Here is an 18877-nt window from a genome sequence, read left to right on the forward strand (position 1 = left end):
AGTTAAATAAACAAGTTTTTAAATTGATATCGACCCTCAACAAAATGGTGGCAAGAATAATGTTAAATCTGACAGTGGCCTTTCTATATCTATGCCACAGACATATCAATGTTAATGACTTGTTTATTCCATAAATTGGACTTTGTTTACGAATGAAACAATATTTTCGTTTTGTTTTTTTTTTACAGTTAAAGCGCAATTAAAGTATGGGACTTCGAAATATTGCAGGGCGAAAACACTTTTTTAAACAAATATCTCGTCCACTTTGTAAGGAATCATTCCGAGACCTCATGCATGGTAGGTAATCGGTTATCATTTTCCTCATATAGTTAACAATAAAGAAAAGTGATTATTTCTTTACAGTCGATATTAGCACATCCCCCTCGATCAGAGTGCCACAAGCTAATAGCGTAAAACTGAGAAAAATGACAAAGAAGATATTGAGATTCACAATTTCTGACTACAGATCAATATAAAACAATTCTATTTTTTTTTTTTTTTTTTTGTTTGCAGCACTTACTTTGTGGAACATTATTGTTAAATATATTAAAATAAAATCACTTTGTTTTTATGAACCATGAACATTTTTATAATTTGACAACCAACTAGTTTCGGCAATACTATCTCTTCTTCAGGGTTAATTACAAACTAACATAACATATATAAAATGTTCACAGTGAGGGTAGAGTGGGCGTGGCTATGGAAGTAGAGAGGGGAGGGGGTTTGTGTGTGGATTTAGGGAGAGGGAACATATTTAAAATAGGACTGTTACTAATATTTATTTGATTATAATTAATACTATAATACAGTCTTTCTAATCTCCAATATTTCAAAATAATCAAGTGAGTATTTTTTTTTGTTTGTATGTAAAATTTTGATGCCATCTTCGAAGTTAAATGAGTGACTATTCAATAACAACAAAAATTTATTTCCTAACAAATAGATTAAATTGTTCGTTTTGATACATAATAAATATATAATGACTGACACATTTCGTATTATGGTAGTCTTGACGAATTATAAATGATTATACTTGTAGATAAATATCACATTAGAGTACCACTATGCACTCCGTATGCGTTGCGGTTATAATGATTTTTTTAGTTATGGCAGTTTGACACAGTGTATAGTACTACATTCCGAATTCTGTAAAATGTCATACTTAACTAAAAACATTTTTTTTTCTAATGGCACCCTTGATGGTGGGGTGCGTTATGAACATTGCACACGTATGATACCTAAATTGAAAAAATATCTGTCTCTAAAATTGCATCCAAGACTGAATATACTTGATAAAATTGTTATTAAGAGTAGAAATAATGAAGTTTTCCCGGGGTTGGTTGATCACAGAGTGCGGTTTGCGATTCATTATATTTTCCAAGTCAAGTAGAGTTATTACGAAAGTCACCCTTATTACATTACAATAGGTAATGGGGCGACTGCATACGCGGAATTAATGGGTGCCGTTTTACCAGTAATGCATGCAGCACGTATTTATAAAAATGTTGCTGTATTGAAATAATAACTTAGCGGGAAACCATAATTCGTTTGAATATACGAAAACCAGTTCTTATCAAATATCTTGTACGAAAAATATAATAATTTAAAAAAAAGTAAATACATAGATTGACAGTATATAAGCATACAAAAACAGGATATATAAGCATAGCCCGTGTGTGGGTGGGTATGCTGATTTAATCAGTTCAACGTTACATCACGATTTATACGTGGGGGAGAGAACCTATGAATAGGACATTTTTGATTAAATTTTTTACTTTTCTCCTAAAAGGAAAAAAAAAAAGTAAACGTGTTTTTTAAAAATTCAATCTTTAAGTAACAAATATGCTTATTCACAAACACCTTCCCATAATAGGACACTAGTATATCTTAAATGGGACATTAAAATACAAAATTGGTTGAAAAAAATGTGCTGAAACTAAAAAAAAAAGTAATCACCTTTATGTTATTAAAAAAAACTTTTTTATTTGAAATTTAAAAGAGAGAGAACATAACCAAAATATTAAAAAGTCACCTTTTGAAAAGCAGAGTTGTCCAAAGGGGTAACAATTGCAGGGTCTATCGCATCATTTTGTGGGATAGCGATGTCAATGGTTAAAAATGTCTGTTTGATGGCTAAAAAAACCATCCGTATAAGTAGCTAGGCTAGCTAGAGTCTCACCAGAAAGAGTCTGAATTAATAACATTTTTTTAGAAATTATTATTGTAAATAATTATGTATTTATTAAGGAATTACCAGTTATTTTTAATTTGTTTGGACAACTATCTGAACATAAAAAATATTACAAAAATGTCAAAGTATTCGCAATGTTTTGCAAACATGTTGTTTTGTTTTTATATGTGAGTAAGTAATAAGTAAATTAAACAGAATAAAGAGTTTTTACTTAAAATAATTCATTTTCATTGTCCAAAACGAAATTGAGACAATTTTTAGAACTGTCTACGATACATCTTAAACCCCTAATTCTGTTGATCGCTTTTAATACATTTCTCAAAATACGATAGAATCAATATTTGTAGTTTGTAATTACAACACAAACAAATTAGTTGGTTGGATCTCTTGGCAACGCCGAAGTTTTAGGTTATAATAGTAAACATTGTAAGTCTCGCTGTGCTAACTTACGGTTTTCCTTATTAACGCAGGGTTTAATGGAATCGACTCGTGACCATCTGTTAATTCACACAAGTTATGAGAAATGTATAACGTGGTCTGAATTTCAGGATAATAGTTTCATACGGTCGCAAGGAACCATTAAAATCCTTAGGGGCAGGTGCATTAAATCATTGTATTCGCGATAAGGATGAAAGAAACGTGGTTAAATTATAATGGAAAAATGATTTCTTAAAGCTGCGTAAATTTAAATTTTGTTTATTATCCCCGTACTTATTTTTCAAAAAACATTTAAAATAAAAATAAACGAACAATGCTTTAAGTGTATGGAAATCTTTGTAGGCAAATGATATTCATGCCAAAACTTAGGCAGAATGGTGACAACGTGTAAAGTAGCCACATAGACCAGCCAATTACAGGTCATATGCCCTGTAAACGCCTAGAGTTCCATCTCTGTTGAAATACTACTACTACTACAACCATCACGCCATTTCACTGTAGGGGTAGGCAGAGAGAATGGACCGCCACACACGTCTATCCTGGCATACATTCCTAGCTTCTTCCACATTCATACATCTTGTCATAGATGCCCTTCGGTTCTGTCTGCTTTTGACATGACCAGACTAAAGATTTTGGTTTATCTGATCATGCCGCGTTTTCCTTGGTCGTCCTCGTCTCACGTTGCCGTTCATTTTTGCCATATATGCTTGTTTTACCATTCTTTCGTCGTCCATTCGTTCTACGTGACCAAACCATCTCAGAGACCCTTTCTTAATCTTATCAATTATACTTGACTCAGATTTACACTCTCGCCTGATTTCATCATTCGTAACCCGGTCATACATTGATTTCCCACACATTCGTCTAAGAGATCGCATTTCAACCGCGTTCACTCGGCTTTCATCCTTCCTCTACCAGTTCCATGTTTCACTTCCATACATAAGTGTTGGGACTAAAACTCCTGTTGAAATATATGTTTAATAATAACAATAATAATATTTGGCGGATTTATATAGCGCCATTTTTGTGAAAAATCACCTCAAGGGCGCTTTACACTTGTATACTTAAACTTACATTCTAACTAAACTAAAGTGACATTTTATATTTTCTGGTTTAAAATTGAGGGTATGATAATCTAAAGAAATGAGATTTTAGTCGGGATCCTGAACTGATTGGGCTGTTGATGATTCGTAAGTGCAGAGGGGCTAACAACGGCAAAAGCACGATCTCTAAATCCTGTGTTTGTACTTTAATGATGAGACGTATAATTTTATTATATGTATCTTTCTTTTAAACATTTTATTTTATTTTATACATATTTTTGATTATTGTATTAGGTAATATTGAAATATATTATTTTTATTATTGTATACCTCGCACTTTTCGCATCTGTACGTTTTCTACAGTTGTAAATTAAGATTATAAGATTATTTTGCGAGCTTCAATGTATTCGGTATCATGCTGGTTCTATAAATTTTTAAATTAAAACGGAATTAATTGCTATGTCCTTGTGATTTTTTTTTAAATCTGGGGATAGATGAGTAAATTATATTTCAGGGATAACAAGTCGATTCTATAAATCAAGAGTTTTTAAAAGATTTTTACTAGTACGACAAAATATATGCGGGCCTTATGTTTGACATGCCATGTTTAGTTTCCACATCTATACTCGTACATATAACGCACTTGTTTGGTTATGCCGTATTACACAACTAGGCGACAACGTACGTTTATGTCATCAACAGTATAATATACAAAATACTACAAGGCGACAACCCTATCATGTCGCTTATACGACAGTCGCAAAAGAGTAAATTTTACGATTACGGTGTGTTTATTTCTACGTGTGATCGTACATAATAAATTAATACACGTCGTTCGTTCTAAAAAAAAAAAGAATACTAAATTTGTTAAAAAGAGAGGGAAAACACTTTCGAAAAGGGAGTTTATTTATTTAACCTTTTGTACATAATGTTATTTGTACATTGGCGGGCTTATTGCCAAATGGCAATTTTTCCAACCAACCAATAAAATAAAAGTTTTATTTTTATAACTCAAGTTACAGAACATATTCGATAGAAAAAAAAGATTAAAAAGCTAAAAATATATAAAAATAGAAATAAACGTATTTGTTTATAGATTACCTTAAATCAAAACGATTACTCAATGCGAAAAAGGAAAAAAAAGGAAAGAGGAAAAAGGAAAGGAGGAGAGATTAAGGAAGAGAAAGGAGATGTTTCTTCAGACGTGGTTTAAACAGAGATAATGTAGTAACATCTTTGATGGTGGATGGGAGATGATTCCACAGTCGAGCCGCATGGACACTATATGAGTTAGAGAAGAAAGAGGAATTGTGGATGGGTATTAAGAGAGTGCCTTGAGAATTAGAACGAAGAGGTAAACCATGAACTGATAAGCGTTGAAATTTTTCACGCAGGTATATAGGAGCGTTAGGACTATGAAGTACATTGAATAGAAGTGAGAGGGAGTGATAGTCTCACCGCTGTCTAATTTTGAGCCATTTCAGTTGCCTACTGTTGGGAATATGGAAGTCTAGGAATTTACCGGGCTTATGACCTGTCATTGGCTGGTTTAAGTGGCCACTTTACACAACAACAACAAACCACCACGTCATTTACCCACAGGAGTAGGGAGAGAGGATAGAACTCCATATCACTCTGTCTTTGCATACAGACCTCGCTTCCTCTACATTCATACATCTTCTCATGCACGCACGCCGATTATTCCTACTCTCGACATGTCCATCTTCAAGTGTTTGATGGACTTGATCGTGCCATGTCTTTCTCGGTCTTCTTCATTTTCTGCATCTATCAACATTCGCATGGTAGATCCTTATAGCCGTTCTTTCGCTGTCCATTCGCTCTACATGTCCAAACCAACGCAGCACCCCTTTCTTGATTCTGTCGATAACGCATGTCTCAGTCTTACATAGTTCATGCATCGCTTTACACACGGTGTAACATTCACCATTCTGCCTATGTTTGAACATCCAAATTTCCTCAACTTTCCCATTAGTTGACTCTTGTGAAGTGAATTAAAATAAAATTGTGGAATTAACTAACTGGTAAAAGAAGAAGTATAAAAAATGGAAAATTATTTTCAGGCGTTGCGCGTTGCCTAGTACCTACTTCCAATTTACCTGAATTGGTTCAGCCGGATGAATCTCACCTACATCATAAAGGTTTCAGCTCTTTTTTGAAAAAAATTTTTTTTATTTATTAATTTTTGTTTTCTTTTACAATATACATAAGAGATTAAACAGAGTATTAAAAAAATAAAGGATAATTACATAGCAATGATTACATATTAATAGTAAAAATAGTAAACAAAAATTCCCACAACGGCATGGCCTTTTTGTGGGTATACAAGAAATGTTTATGAATTTTCGCTCCCATATAATAAACAGTTATAATATTTTTGTGTAACATAAGAACGAGAAAATAAAATATTCTGTAAAAGATTATATGGTATTTAAAAAAAAAGTCATTTACTTCACAAAAGTCAACAGATGGAAGAGTTAAGGAAATGTGAATGTTCTAACATAGGCAGAATGGTAAATGTTACACAGTGTTTAAAGTGGCCACTTAAATCAGTCGATGACGCGTCATAAGCCCTGTACATGCCTAAACTTCCATATTCCGTTCTCAAAAATGTTTTCCCTGAGCAACAGCAACAAATTTAGGTCTAAATAACTGCCAATGACATGGAATTTATCATCTCTCCGCACTCGAGGGTGTGTAGGGCACTGCATTACTACACTAAATGCAGCGTATATCAATCATCTGTTACATGAGGGCAAGGCGATCAGCCCTACGATTCAGGACCCAGTTCAGGAGCACGATATATTGCATTAAGGGGATCCAAATGCCAACTATCAACCCGCAGCTGCTATAGCTCAATGCTTCTGTTTTTTTAATAAATAATATAAAACAAAATTAGAAAACAAACAAGTATTGCAGTGTAGAATCACATTTTTAATCAATGTTTCATATCGACTTTCCCAAGAATCAAACCCGGGACTTAAAGTATGGTAGGCAAACGCGTCAACCACTACACTAAGATACGGAATATTCCCTACTCCATTTTATTTCCTTATTCAGGATTCTTCACTCCTTCGAGTCGAAAGCATTCGTCCAGGATCCTGGATATATTTCACACACAGAACTGCACGCACAGAGAAGAGTAGCGTAGTAACGTTAATGATAGTAAATATTTTATTTGTTTGATCAGTAGTTTTTGCAAATCTTAAACCAATATAATTTTGAGTAGATATTTATTTAAAACAGTCGGAAATTTGATTCAAAACCCCATGAATGTAGTCTTAAACACCAAATTTTTATGTAGTCTGCTGTAGACTCGTATGAAAAATTTGATTCTTTCTAAGTGGCCATTATCTCTTTTCAGGTAAGTGTAAAATTAAAGGTTGTGTATCATTATTTCATTAAAAAATATCTACACACATTATTATCGGTGTTTTTGTGACAGCATTTTTATATCTTCTCATTAATTAATGTTTTTATTAAAATAACACAGGGCAGATTGATATTCAGTTTATTAAATTTTTGTAACGAGGCTAGTATTGCGGATTCACGGATCCAAAGTCCGAGGTTCGAATCCCACTATACCCTAACTTAATTCCCATTTTTTTATAGTGAGTTATTTACAACTCGTTGAAAATAGCCCCAAAATTAAAAAATTTGGGTAAAAAATTCGAATATTCATTTTTATGTAACAATAAAAAAGTATTTCTAATTATATAATGCTAGGCAAACGCACTAACCAGTAGACCACGAGGCTGGCTAATCTCCACTGGATTTCATTTTGCATGATTTTTACCTTAGAGAAGCCGCTGAATAAATTTCAAATATTTACAAAATAATATAATAAAATGTCAATCCACCCTAATTTTAATTTGGCATGTGGAATTGGACGATACTTGTGAAACAGGTCTAACGCTTACACAAACGAACGACTGCCGCGATGTGACGCTTAACCCTTTAAATTATCATGTTACAGTTTTGTTACAAACTATTTCAGTGCTTAGAAAATCCAAAATAAACACCAAAGCTTATTTTAAGTCAGTGCTACACTACAGGCACACACCATTCAATGATACTGAATAGCATTATTTTTTGCACCACAACAGGCCAGAAGGCCCAATCACAGAGGTGAATTACATCACAGAACACCCAGGCTTGAGAAAAATCATATTTAATTTTTGCGTTCTCTCCGGGAATCAAACCCGGAACCTTCCATGTGTGAGTCAAGCTTCTTGACCACTACACCACAAATATATTTTTATTTATTTGTTTTATTTATTTATTTAAATCTTAACAAAAACTAATGGCTAAGCACCCGATGATTAACTGTTATTTAATATTTGATTTAAATTATTTATTGACAATTCTTGATGGAATTTCACTGTAATGAGACTGAATTCCATTGAACCAGTCTAAAGATCCACATTAGAGGATGAGAGCGCCAATTGGTCGAACAAATAAGTGAAAGTGAACCAAGTATTTTTAATTAGTAACTTAAATGTACATATAAGTTATAACATCATTATTGTTTGATAGTTCATCGGGACAAATGTGTTTTAATGCTTTACGTTGTTATTTTTATAATGTATTAATATTGTTGTAACATGTGTATTTTATTGAATAAAGACTCTTAAAAAAAAATACGAAGCACCGGTTTAAAAAATAAACTAATATAAATTTTTGAAAACGGTTTTAATATAGGCTGTTTAAAGTTATACCTACATGCTTCTTTTATGTTTTTTTAGTTGCATTATATTGATTAACTCTAGCCCTGAAAGGGTGAAAAGAGGGTCGTAGAGTTGAAGGTGGGTGAGTGACATTAATTTGCTGCCAGTGATTTATTAATATGGGTGAGTTTAGTGAACATATTTAGGTACATACCTATATATTAAACTATACAGTGCCTTCGAACGTTTATCAACCCCATGTTTAAGTGTTAGTGCCTGTCGGTGAACTAAGTAAAAATACAACTTCCGTTTGTGTTAGTAGGCACACTAGAATAATTTATATGCAATATTGCTGTTACACACACAAAGCAGAGGATTATAAAGTTTTTTTTTTTCATTTTTTATTTTTTTGTTTTTTTTTTTACAATAAACACAAGAGGTAAAACAGAGTATACAAAAAATAAAGGATAATTACATAGCAATGACATTACGTATTACAGTAAAAATAGTAAACATAAATTCCCACAAAGGCATGGCCTGTTTGTGGGTATACAAGAAATGTTGATGAATTTTTGCTCCCATAACAAATATACAGGTATAATATTTTTGTGTAATATAAGAAAGAGAAAAAAAAATATTCTTGAAAAGATTATAAGGTATTTTTTTTATTTTAAAGTAATTAAAAAAGGATATATAAAATAAAAAAAATATTCCTTATCATTTAAGGACAACAAAATATCTCATAGAAAAAAAAAGTTAATACCTTTAGTTTGAATCCAGGATAGTGCGTGTTTTTTTAAAGAAGGAAATTTTTGAAAGTTTGGGACCAATGAAATATTATAAGTAAAAAAGAATTTAAAAAAATTGAGCCTATAAAATATTCATGTATCTCTGCTTGTTTCGTTTTAAAATGTGGTATTTCTAACACACGATTCCTTCATTGACTTGATCTATTCGAATCGACCGTATTTGGTTAATTTTCAAATTAATTCAGATTACCTATACTTAGAGACTATTTCTGATCGCAGTTTGTTATAATTAGCAACAACAACTCCGAAGAAATGATAAAATGGGTTAAGATTTAGTAAAATTTGGTTTAGTTTCGTATTACGGAATCGAATTTATTTGATTGCGCGAGATTCTTCTTTAAAAATTCATTACAAATCTTGTTATTTTTAGTGATGTTGTTTAGTTTTGATATCTTATTTGTCTGTTAAAATAAGATTTGAATGGATTGTTCGTACCTACATTTCGTCTGCATCACTGACTTTTGACGGTCTGCTTTTTTACCTAAAACACGTGTGTACGTCTGACCGTGAAACGACCCGTGTGTATTTTGCCTGTCACTGACCTTTGCCGCACTTGTCCAGGTGGTTGGTGACGGGCAGATCCGGTGTGCACTGACATGAGCGCTTCCCGGGGTCACACACGGACCCCGGGAAGCCGCACTCCTTCGTTATGTCGCACCGATCCCCGAACTTCTTGACGCCGCGGGACTCATAGTCTGAAAAGAAAACAACAAAAAAGTCAAATACATTTTTGGTTCACTTGATTCCATGCTGTTTGTTTTACTCTAGAAAGATCGGTCTGGAAATGAATATGGACAAAACCAAGATTTCGAGTCCAATACCTAGTAACATATTTATTTATTTAAACGCCTTTTAGGCTTTTACATGTTTTACATACATATGTACAAATAAAGACAGACATGTATTTTACAAAGAAGTAGCAAAAAATATATAAATGATTTTTAGAAGAAAAAGATCAAAAATATCATCTTTACATATTAGTATAAAAGTAGAAAGAACAGAAGTGCATTTTTAAATATGAAGACAAAAATGCATTTTACACAAAGAAAGGAGCAAAAAAAATGAATAAAGAAGAGAAAGAAAAAAAATAATCATTACATATTAGTAGAAAATATATGAGGATACATAATAATACATACATTTATTGCAATGGAGAACAGGAGTACATTTTTGCGTATAAGTAATCTTAAAATTAGAAGAAGTTAGAAAAATACTTATTTAGAATACATATATAAGTCAATAAACGGTAAACAATTGAAATCAACATATGTACCGGAAGTAAAACTATCGGTGCTGTTGACGAATACATTTACCTTGGGCACAAAATCAAACTATGGGAATATTTCACTATGTTGGAGCCGCCTGTCTCCATATAAATTTATATTATATGTCTTGGCCTACGGCGCGACGTAGCTTTATGCAATAATTCTAAAAATACATTAATTTAATTATCAGTTTAGAAAAATACTTTAAGCTGAACGCACGTCGGTTTAAATTATAAAATTTAAAATATATAAGGCGGGATATGGGACAGTTTAAATACATAAAGTACCCAGCATCAACGAGCCGCTATTTAATCCCCGTCTTGGGCTTTAAATAAAAATTTAAAACATTAGCATATTTCGCACCGACCCATAATAATTGAATAATTGAATTGAATTGGGTTGTGGCCACTCACGGATCAGAGGTCGCAAGTTCGAACCCCACTCTACCCTAACTTGATTTCCATTTTGTAACAGTGAGTTATTTACAATTTGTTGAAAATGTCCACCAAAATTGAAATATTTTGAAAAATTATAAAAAATATTCTTGATGGCATTGATATTTACGTAGACACTAGATGCGGCACTAATCACCCGACTTGTGTTCTATCAATATAGGTTCCGGAGCTTATCTTGTATTTGGTGGGAAATAGTGTTTTTCTTTGTATACGCTGAGCAAATGTAGCGTATTTGACCTTTTTTAATATAAATAGTAAAATTCACATGACCATTGTTTTTCTAAGTAAACACTGTTCATAAAAGCTCCGGCACGCCTAAATGGGTAAATAACAAAACCTACGCAAATTTACATGGCTAAACATAGATGTGTCGTGCATTACATATCTAACTGCATGCCTCAAAATACAGTCGTAATTTACTCCCTAGGGAAAGCTAATGTCACTTAACTTCAGTTGAGGGTAACATACCCTAATATTTCATTATACTTAAAGCGATAGTGATCAACTTAACAACGTAATAAGTTTGTGCGTAATCACCAGGTAATTTAATGTTATAATTTTAACGAGCAAGATTCATCAAGTTATTTATTTATTTATTAACAGTTCTAAAAAAGTTTTACGTGATAGTGCAAAATGATTTATGATCACATCAAGGACGAAATTTCACTCCCTGGGGAATTACTACTATAATTTTAATTAAATCGGCATTCACTTCGTAACACTTCATTATAAATTATTATGAAAATAAAACTATGTTATTAGTGTTACACAATTTGATTCTTTTACAAGAACACACCCTTAAACTCCTGCACCAAGTAAATAACAAAGGCAGTAATATAAATAATTTAGAAATAATAGAAATTCACAAAAATTTAAATTCTGAGAACAACCTAATTAATAATCACACAAATGTTAAGAAATAAATTCTACTTAATGTCCTGTCCTTCATTGACCATGTTTTCGTATCTGTACTTTAGATAACTATCCATTCATATGATAACGCCTTAGATAAAGGGGAAAAACCCCCCCTGCCCTAAGTTTCACTGATTAATTTGTTTATTTTTTGTTTAAATTCTATGACATTGTGAACAATATTCTGTGTTTACTATATTAGTTTTATATCACCCGTCGATGAGAGGAGTGCTCTCCCGAAACTACAGTTGTGTTCTTGTAAAATAATAAAATTGTGTAACACTAATAACAAAGTTTTATTTTCATAATAATTTGATTACTACTATTATTGTGGACCACTTACATAGCTCCATTTTCGAAATATAATACCTCAAGGGCACATACAAAGTTATTCCATAATTATAAATTTATTTTGACTTAAAATTTATAATTTAAGTCAGAAAATTTATTTTGTCATCACATGCTACGGATTTATTCAATTGATTTGTTAATCAGAGTAATTAAGATCAACATATTAAAACAAAGTATGATAACATTATTTATCAGAAAGGAATACGGAAGTCTAGGCATTTACAAGGCTTATGACTTGTCATTGGCTGGTTTAAGTGGCCACTTGACACACTGTAAAACATTCACTTTGTTTGAAATTTACATTTCTTTTATTATTTATTTTTTGTTATATATAACATAATAAAAAATATTGTCTTAAATGTAAAGAATTTTTTTGGTATATGCATGAGTGTCCTACACTAATAAACAAAGAAATTTTTTATATTTCTGTGCATACTGTTTGTTTACCGAATAAAATAAATGGGTAATTCTTCCACGTGCTGATTTAAATTTTTAAAAATTAAAATCAACAATTAAAAATAAAAGAATCAACACGTACAAGATATCAAGAAATATGGATATTTAAACATAGGTACAATGATAAATGTTACACATTGTGTAAAGTGGCTACTTAAACCAGCTTATGATAGGCCATAAGCCCTGTAAATACCTAGACTTCCATATTTTCTTCTCATAAATGTTCTCCAACTTCTTTTAACAATTATGTGACGCGAAAAGTGAGCATCTCAGCTAATAAGAGATCAGCCTTTAAATATCTTCTGTTCAGACCCTACGTAGATTTTCATATTCCCTACTGATTTCCTTATCAGTGTTGAGATATCGTATTTAAATAATTAATCGCTTCTGTAGAGGCACATCTATCTGCACATTTGAGATAAATTGAAAGTTATACTGGATTTCAGATTTACTCTTTTGATTGTAGCGCATTGTGGAACAATGGCGACGGATATGAAAACAATTCAAATTTTTAAGAACACTTCGTTGACGTTGATTTGAACAATACCAAACGTGCTTTGTGAACTGGGTGGAATAATGAAATGAAGAGAGTAATTGTGTGACGATAATTAGAGATGAAAATCCAGTGGGGATTTTCTAGTGTCATGTCAGTTTCAATTAATTATTTAGCACGCGTTCGTGATCCTGTTATGAAACTCAGTGGAGATGAAAAGCTTTTCACTAGTGACCGAGTTTTGTCGTGAGTGAGTCGTGACTGACATGATCATCGACAACGTATTTTACTGATAATAATCAAAAGATTTGTTCTAAACCACTTGAAATTATAATATTTTACTTGTTTTGTTCATAAAAAAATTCCTCATCAAAGCACGAAATATTCATACGAGTAAACAACAAAGTAATAAAACATTACTTCTCGAAGTTTTATCAACAGTATTCTGCCTAAAATAATGTGTTTATCTTCGGATTTTGATACTAAAAGAAGAGAATTATTTTTTTTCCTAAAAACACTACACAACTTCTGAAAGGCACTTAAAGCGTAAGTATAATAATCTAAGAATTTTTATTTGCGTTTGAGATAGTTTCGCACCATTAATGTACTATGCTATTTATCTGGGCTTCAAAAACGGTTAAGGATAGACTTGATCAATTTATATAGCTTCAGTATTTTGTTTCAAATTTCAAATTTGGAATTTCGAAGCTTGCTAAAATAAATTATCTTAGTTTCAAAGTAAATTGCTCGGAAAGATTTTAATAAAGCATAGAGTTAAAAGACTCTTGTGTCGACTGGCATTGTTCAAAAAAATTGTTTGTTAAATATGTTTATGAATTTAGGGAAGTTTTTTGAAATGATGTTTTATCCTTGAATTTAAATCGTAAGGACTTAAATGTAAAATCAAGTACAACAAATAAAATTAAAAAGTTTTGAATAATAATTTCTGAATTTTTTTTTCTTATCCTGGATGAAACAGTAAAGCTTTGAATTAATGATTTACTTAATCTAAAACCCATTCATTTCGTAAATTAAAATTAAAGTTCTTTAACATTTGAATGGTTTAGTTTTTACGTTGTTCAATTCATTTTTAAAAAAAAATAGTTTTTTTATATCCCGACTTTTTAGAAAATTCCGTGCTCAATCGGGTCTCTTCTATACTAAAATCCAAACGTGTAAAAATATTATGACATACCACCGATTTATAAAATACACAGTAAAAAATTATACGTTAATAAGTTATTTAATAATACATGGTGGAGCAAAGTTAAGATCATGTATCTTAAATTTAAATGTATTTCTTTAATCATTTTGTAATTCAATTAACTAATTAATTTTGATGGAAAAAATAAAAATAAAATAACACATTTATATGGTCCAATATTTAATTTATAAACAGATTTTTAAATATTTTTTTGTTTCGATTATCGAAAAGTACTAATACTTCTATATTTATATATTATTAAACATCACTATTGAGTTTATTTGAAAATGAATGAATTGATAAAAAAACAATGGATATTATATATGATATTAAACTCCTTGGGAATATTGTATATAATTATGTATAATATGTTTTCAATATAATAAAAAAAATATAAAAAAAATTATGTTTTCAATACAAAAACAACTTTTCGAAAATGACATGACGTATTTTTAAATGTATTTTTATATTTCCACGTAATTTTACTAAACAATCTGACAGATGGTAAAATAATCGAATTCTTAGATAATATTATTTGTGAATTCACTTCTTACACATGAAATGTGATTCTGCCGTATTACCTTTTAATCGAAGCAGTATTTTGATACTTGCGAACGACACAACACGGCATAATTAAATTTAAATCGGCAGTTGCGTACTAAGCGACGTGCACAGAATACCTAATGGCCAAAACATAAAATTACTCATTTGTGAGTAGTTCAGTCAGATTCAGTTTGATACGCGTATGCGGTTTCTAGACTATTCTAATTCTATGGATACACGCTTTCATGATTATGGCTCAAGGTAATTTTTTACTTATTATTTAATTATATACTGGAAAAATGAGTACATGTTAACAGCACAATATATTATAATACGAACAATATTTTGACTAAGCAAGTACTGGATTTAACCCTCTAGGAAGTTTATCAACCGCTGCAATTTTCATCACCACCATAATTTCTTTTCCGGATCTAATAGTGCATAAGGCACTGTATTGGTACACCAATCGTAACGTATCTCGGTCATTTTTTGTTACATGAAGGTAAGACGATCGACGATGAAATATTTTAGTGTGAAAACACCCTTTTGTCGGGAATCGTCCCCGCAAATTTTACAAAGAATAAATTTTAATGTAATTTAAATAACAAACCTAACAATACTGTGGCAATAATAGTTCGACTTCATGCGGTAAAAATGGCCAATAAGTACAAAGACATCGTTGATTCATTCCATGTAAAGTTTAGTACCTACAAGGCGTTCATCCTCTTATCTGTATTTCACGAGTGGGGGAGACTAGTACTTAGTAGTACTAGATAACATTGTTTTTTTTTACATTTAATATTATTTAAATTTGTTTTATTTATTTATTTATTTTATTTTATTTATTTATTTCGACGGCTTACGCATTTGACTAAGTATATAATAATATTGAAAAACAATTATAATGAAACAAAACACTGTACACAAGTATAGAAAATTTAGAAACATAAAATAAAATAAAATGAAATCAGCAGAAAATAAAGAAATAATAAAGGAAAATTAAATAAGAAATTATAAAAAAAGATATGCAGCAAATTAACAATAAATAAAGAGTTTAAATATAAAAAGTATTGAAGTAACAGAAGTGATTATCATAGTATAAACAGTAAAACAAGTATAATACTTAGTATACTTTTATAATTTAGAAAAGAAGTGATTAAAAAGTAATGATTTTAATTTGTAAAAAGATAAATTAAATAAATCTATGTTTGTTCGCTAACATGTTGAGCCGTGGAAAAGGTGAGTATTTAGCATAGTTTGAACTATGCAAATCAAAAGCAGAAAAGTATTTTGTCCCGTCCTATGGTGTCATTAATTGCTTTATTAATATGTTTTTTTATTCTGGATCTTATATATCTTTTCAAACTTTTAAAATAATTCTTATTAACTCTTGGTTGAACTGTTATTATTAATTTATTTTTGAATGCTATATTTTACTTGTAACTTAACTCTACTCGTCTGTATGTATTTTTGATAATGCATTTTTTACGTAATATGTAAAAGGTAAGTGTCCAAAAGTATTAACTGCCGTTTATTTGAATAAAATAAAATTAAAACATTGACAGATATTTAAAAAAAAGTGGAAAACCTGCTTAAGAAGGTAATATGGAGAATACCAAGGATATAACTCTATAAATAAGCTTGTAAATTGAGAATATTACTGTTATTTTTTTTTTTCACACAGAGCTCTGTTGTTTGTCTGTCTGGATACGGATTAAATTAAACACTACATGCATTTAAAAGTTAGTAAGTTACGTTAAAAATTCTTCAATGTTAAATAATGGTTGCGTTTTCATAAAAATGGGTTGTTTCATTTACATCTATCACGCAACCAGTTTGTCTTTTTTGACGAAAACTTAACAATCGTTTAACAAACTGTATTTTTTTAGGTTAAAATTTATCAGTGCAACCGGCCAAGTTGTTTTTTTACATGCGTGAATCTTTGAAATAAAAGATTTGTCCGTTTTAAAAGCTATTTATAATTACGCAACCGGTGTAAATCAGTTATGTACGAGTTTTAAATTGTACCACTACGATGGATAGTAGCTTGCTTATTTTATGCAAAATTTAAGGATATTTCAATACTACGCTCGTTGCATTAAATCAGGCGCAGCAAGTGACCTTTTTAAAACTAGGTCATAAGTTGAATGACTTCATGTAGGTTGCACAGACTCCTGTTAATATTATGTACACGAAGAAAATATCTACATTCGAGAAAATATATCAAGATAGATATTGAGTTAAACAGTAATGCTGAGAAACATTTTTCGTTAAACCTTTGACGTTTTTATAATAATACTAATCCATTGTTCATTATCATCATCATAATCATTCCATGTCCGCACCTTGTTGAAGCATAACATGGTGTCCAATAACAGTTTTCAGGACTTTCTGTTAGCTGCTAGCTCCTGTGTATCCTCTTAAGTTAGATTCGCGTCCGTCGCTGTCAACAAACAGTCAGCTGTGAAGGCATACATGGTTTAGGCTCTCAGGAGGCATCCGCAGTAGTTTTAGAGGGATAACCATATCACTTCCGCTCAGAAACATTTTTCACCGAAAATGGCCGCTACCGTTCCTTTAGTCTTCTTATACCCGTATGAGACAAAACTTAAGGTGAGGAAAGTACATTCTAATTTCAAATGCAGATAATAACCCGAAGGGGAAGACAATAGAATGTACTCTTCTCACCTTAGTCACTTGGGCCTGGTGACGGCAAATTAACGTGTTTAGGAATATAAATTTTTTTCTTTAATTGATAAAAAGCCATATTTTATTTTGATAATTGCATACACAACATTGCTCTGCTACAACATATTATTTTATACTAAAAGACAAAATTACCGTTGCTTGCATGCATGGAGCGTAACAATATTTTGTATATTATTGATATTGCGCTTAAACACGCGCTGGTCGTTATCAACGTGGTGATAGAATTTTATAACCTGAAATGTTGGTTTATGGGGTAGTACACCGACCGTATAACTAAGATGTGTTTTATATTAATATTTGAACACAAAGTGATAGTATTTTGTGTATGAGAATATGAACGCAAGAAATAATGATAACATTTATTTTGAGTGACACTTTCTTGATAATACTAATCCACAACCATGAACGACTTTCCAAGTTCTAATAAAAACATTTAAAATATACATACGTTAATTTTAATATTACACTACAGCTTTCTGAAGGGTAAGTCAATTACCGTCTATATTTCGAAATATAAAATTATTTATTTATCTTATATTTAAAAAAAAAAATTTTATTTTAATTGGGACAATAAAAAAATATATTAAAAAAGATTTCATAAAAAAGAAACCTGGCAGAAATAATTAATAGTTTTCACCAAAAAACATAAAAAAGTGCTTTAAGCAGGTTTTTATAAAAGTTAACTTTGAAACTAAACCTCGGAGAATTTATAGAAGTTTGTTAGTTGACAAAGCTCGAAAAACGACATATAACTGCATTTCTAACTTGTTTTCTCTTTTTTTGTCTGTTAGGAGTGTTGATCAGTATACCGACGATATTATTATTTCTAATAAAATACATTTTAAATATTTAAAAAACAAAAAAAATGCACTTAAACGATAAAATAAAGAAATATTCTTCCACCTAAAAAACAAAGGTGGTAATAAGAGGGTTAAATATAATTTATATTGAAAACTTACTTTATAATAAAATACTAAATAATACATAAATCCTAAAATCACTCTCATACACATTTGTCTAATATAAATAAAATAATAATTCAGCGGCAATTTTGCATACTCGTAATAAAACGAAATAATACATACCAAAATGGACATAAAGTCATTGAAAAAATAGGTAAAATCCCTGCCCTCGGTAACTACACATGGGCATCTACCATCTTTTAGGAATAAGCAAGAGGTCTGTTAGCCACATGTGCGGCAGTAACTACCTACATACAAAAGCAATCGTTCGGATGTTTGTCTGTATTTTGTTAGCCATGGTGTTGAAACGGTGCTTCATTTGTTTAGTTTCTTATTGTTATCATGAACACTCGACAAATTT

General features: G+C 30.9%; 1 protein-coding gene across 6 annotated transcripts in view; it reads right to left on the reverse strand.

Annotated features, from left to right (window-relative positions):
- LOC148280779 (uncharacterized) overlaps positions 1–18877 on the reverse strand; it is a 164711-nt gene that overhangs the window by 26773 nt on the left and 119061 nt on the right. For all 6 annotated transcript variants that reach the window (XR_015822513.1, XR_015822512.1, XM_088227814.1 and 3 more), the window contains exon 3: positions 9709–9861. Coding sequence is in view for 4 of the 6 variants with exons in the window: in XM_088227814.1 (XP_088083940.1) it covers positions 9709–9861 (153 nt within the window). In the remaining 2 variants the exon portion in view is untranslated. The remainder of the gene's footprint in view (positions 1–9708; positions 9862–18877) is intronic.

Source organism: Micrasema longulum, unplaced genomic scaffold, assembly GCF_059751315.1.
Source record: "Micrasema longulum isolate JH-2025_06_02 unplaced genomic scaffold, ASM5975131v1 h1tg000541l, whole genome shotgun sequence".
Classification (NCBI taxonomy): Eukaryota; Metazoa; Arthropoda; class Insecta; order Trichoptera; family Brachycentridae; genus Micrasema; species Micrasema longulum.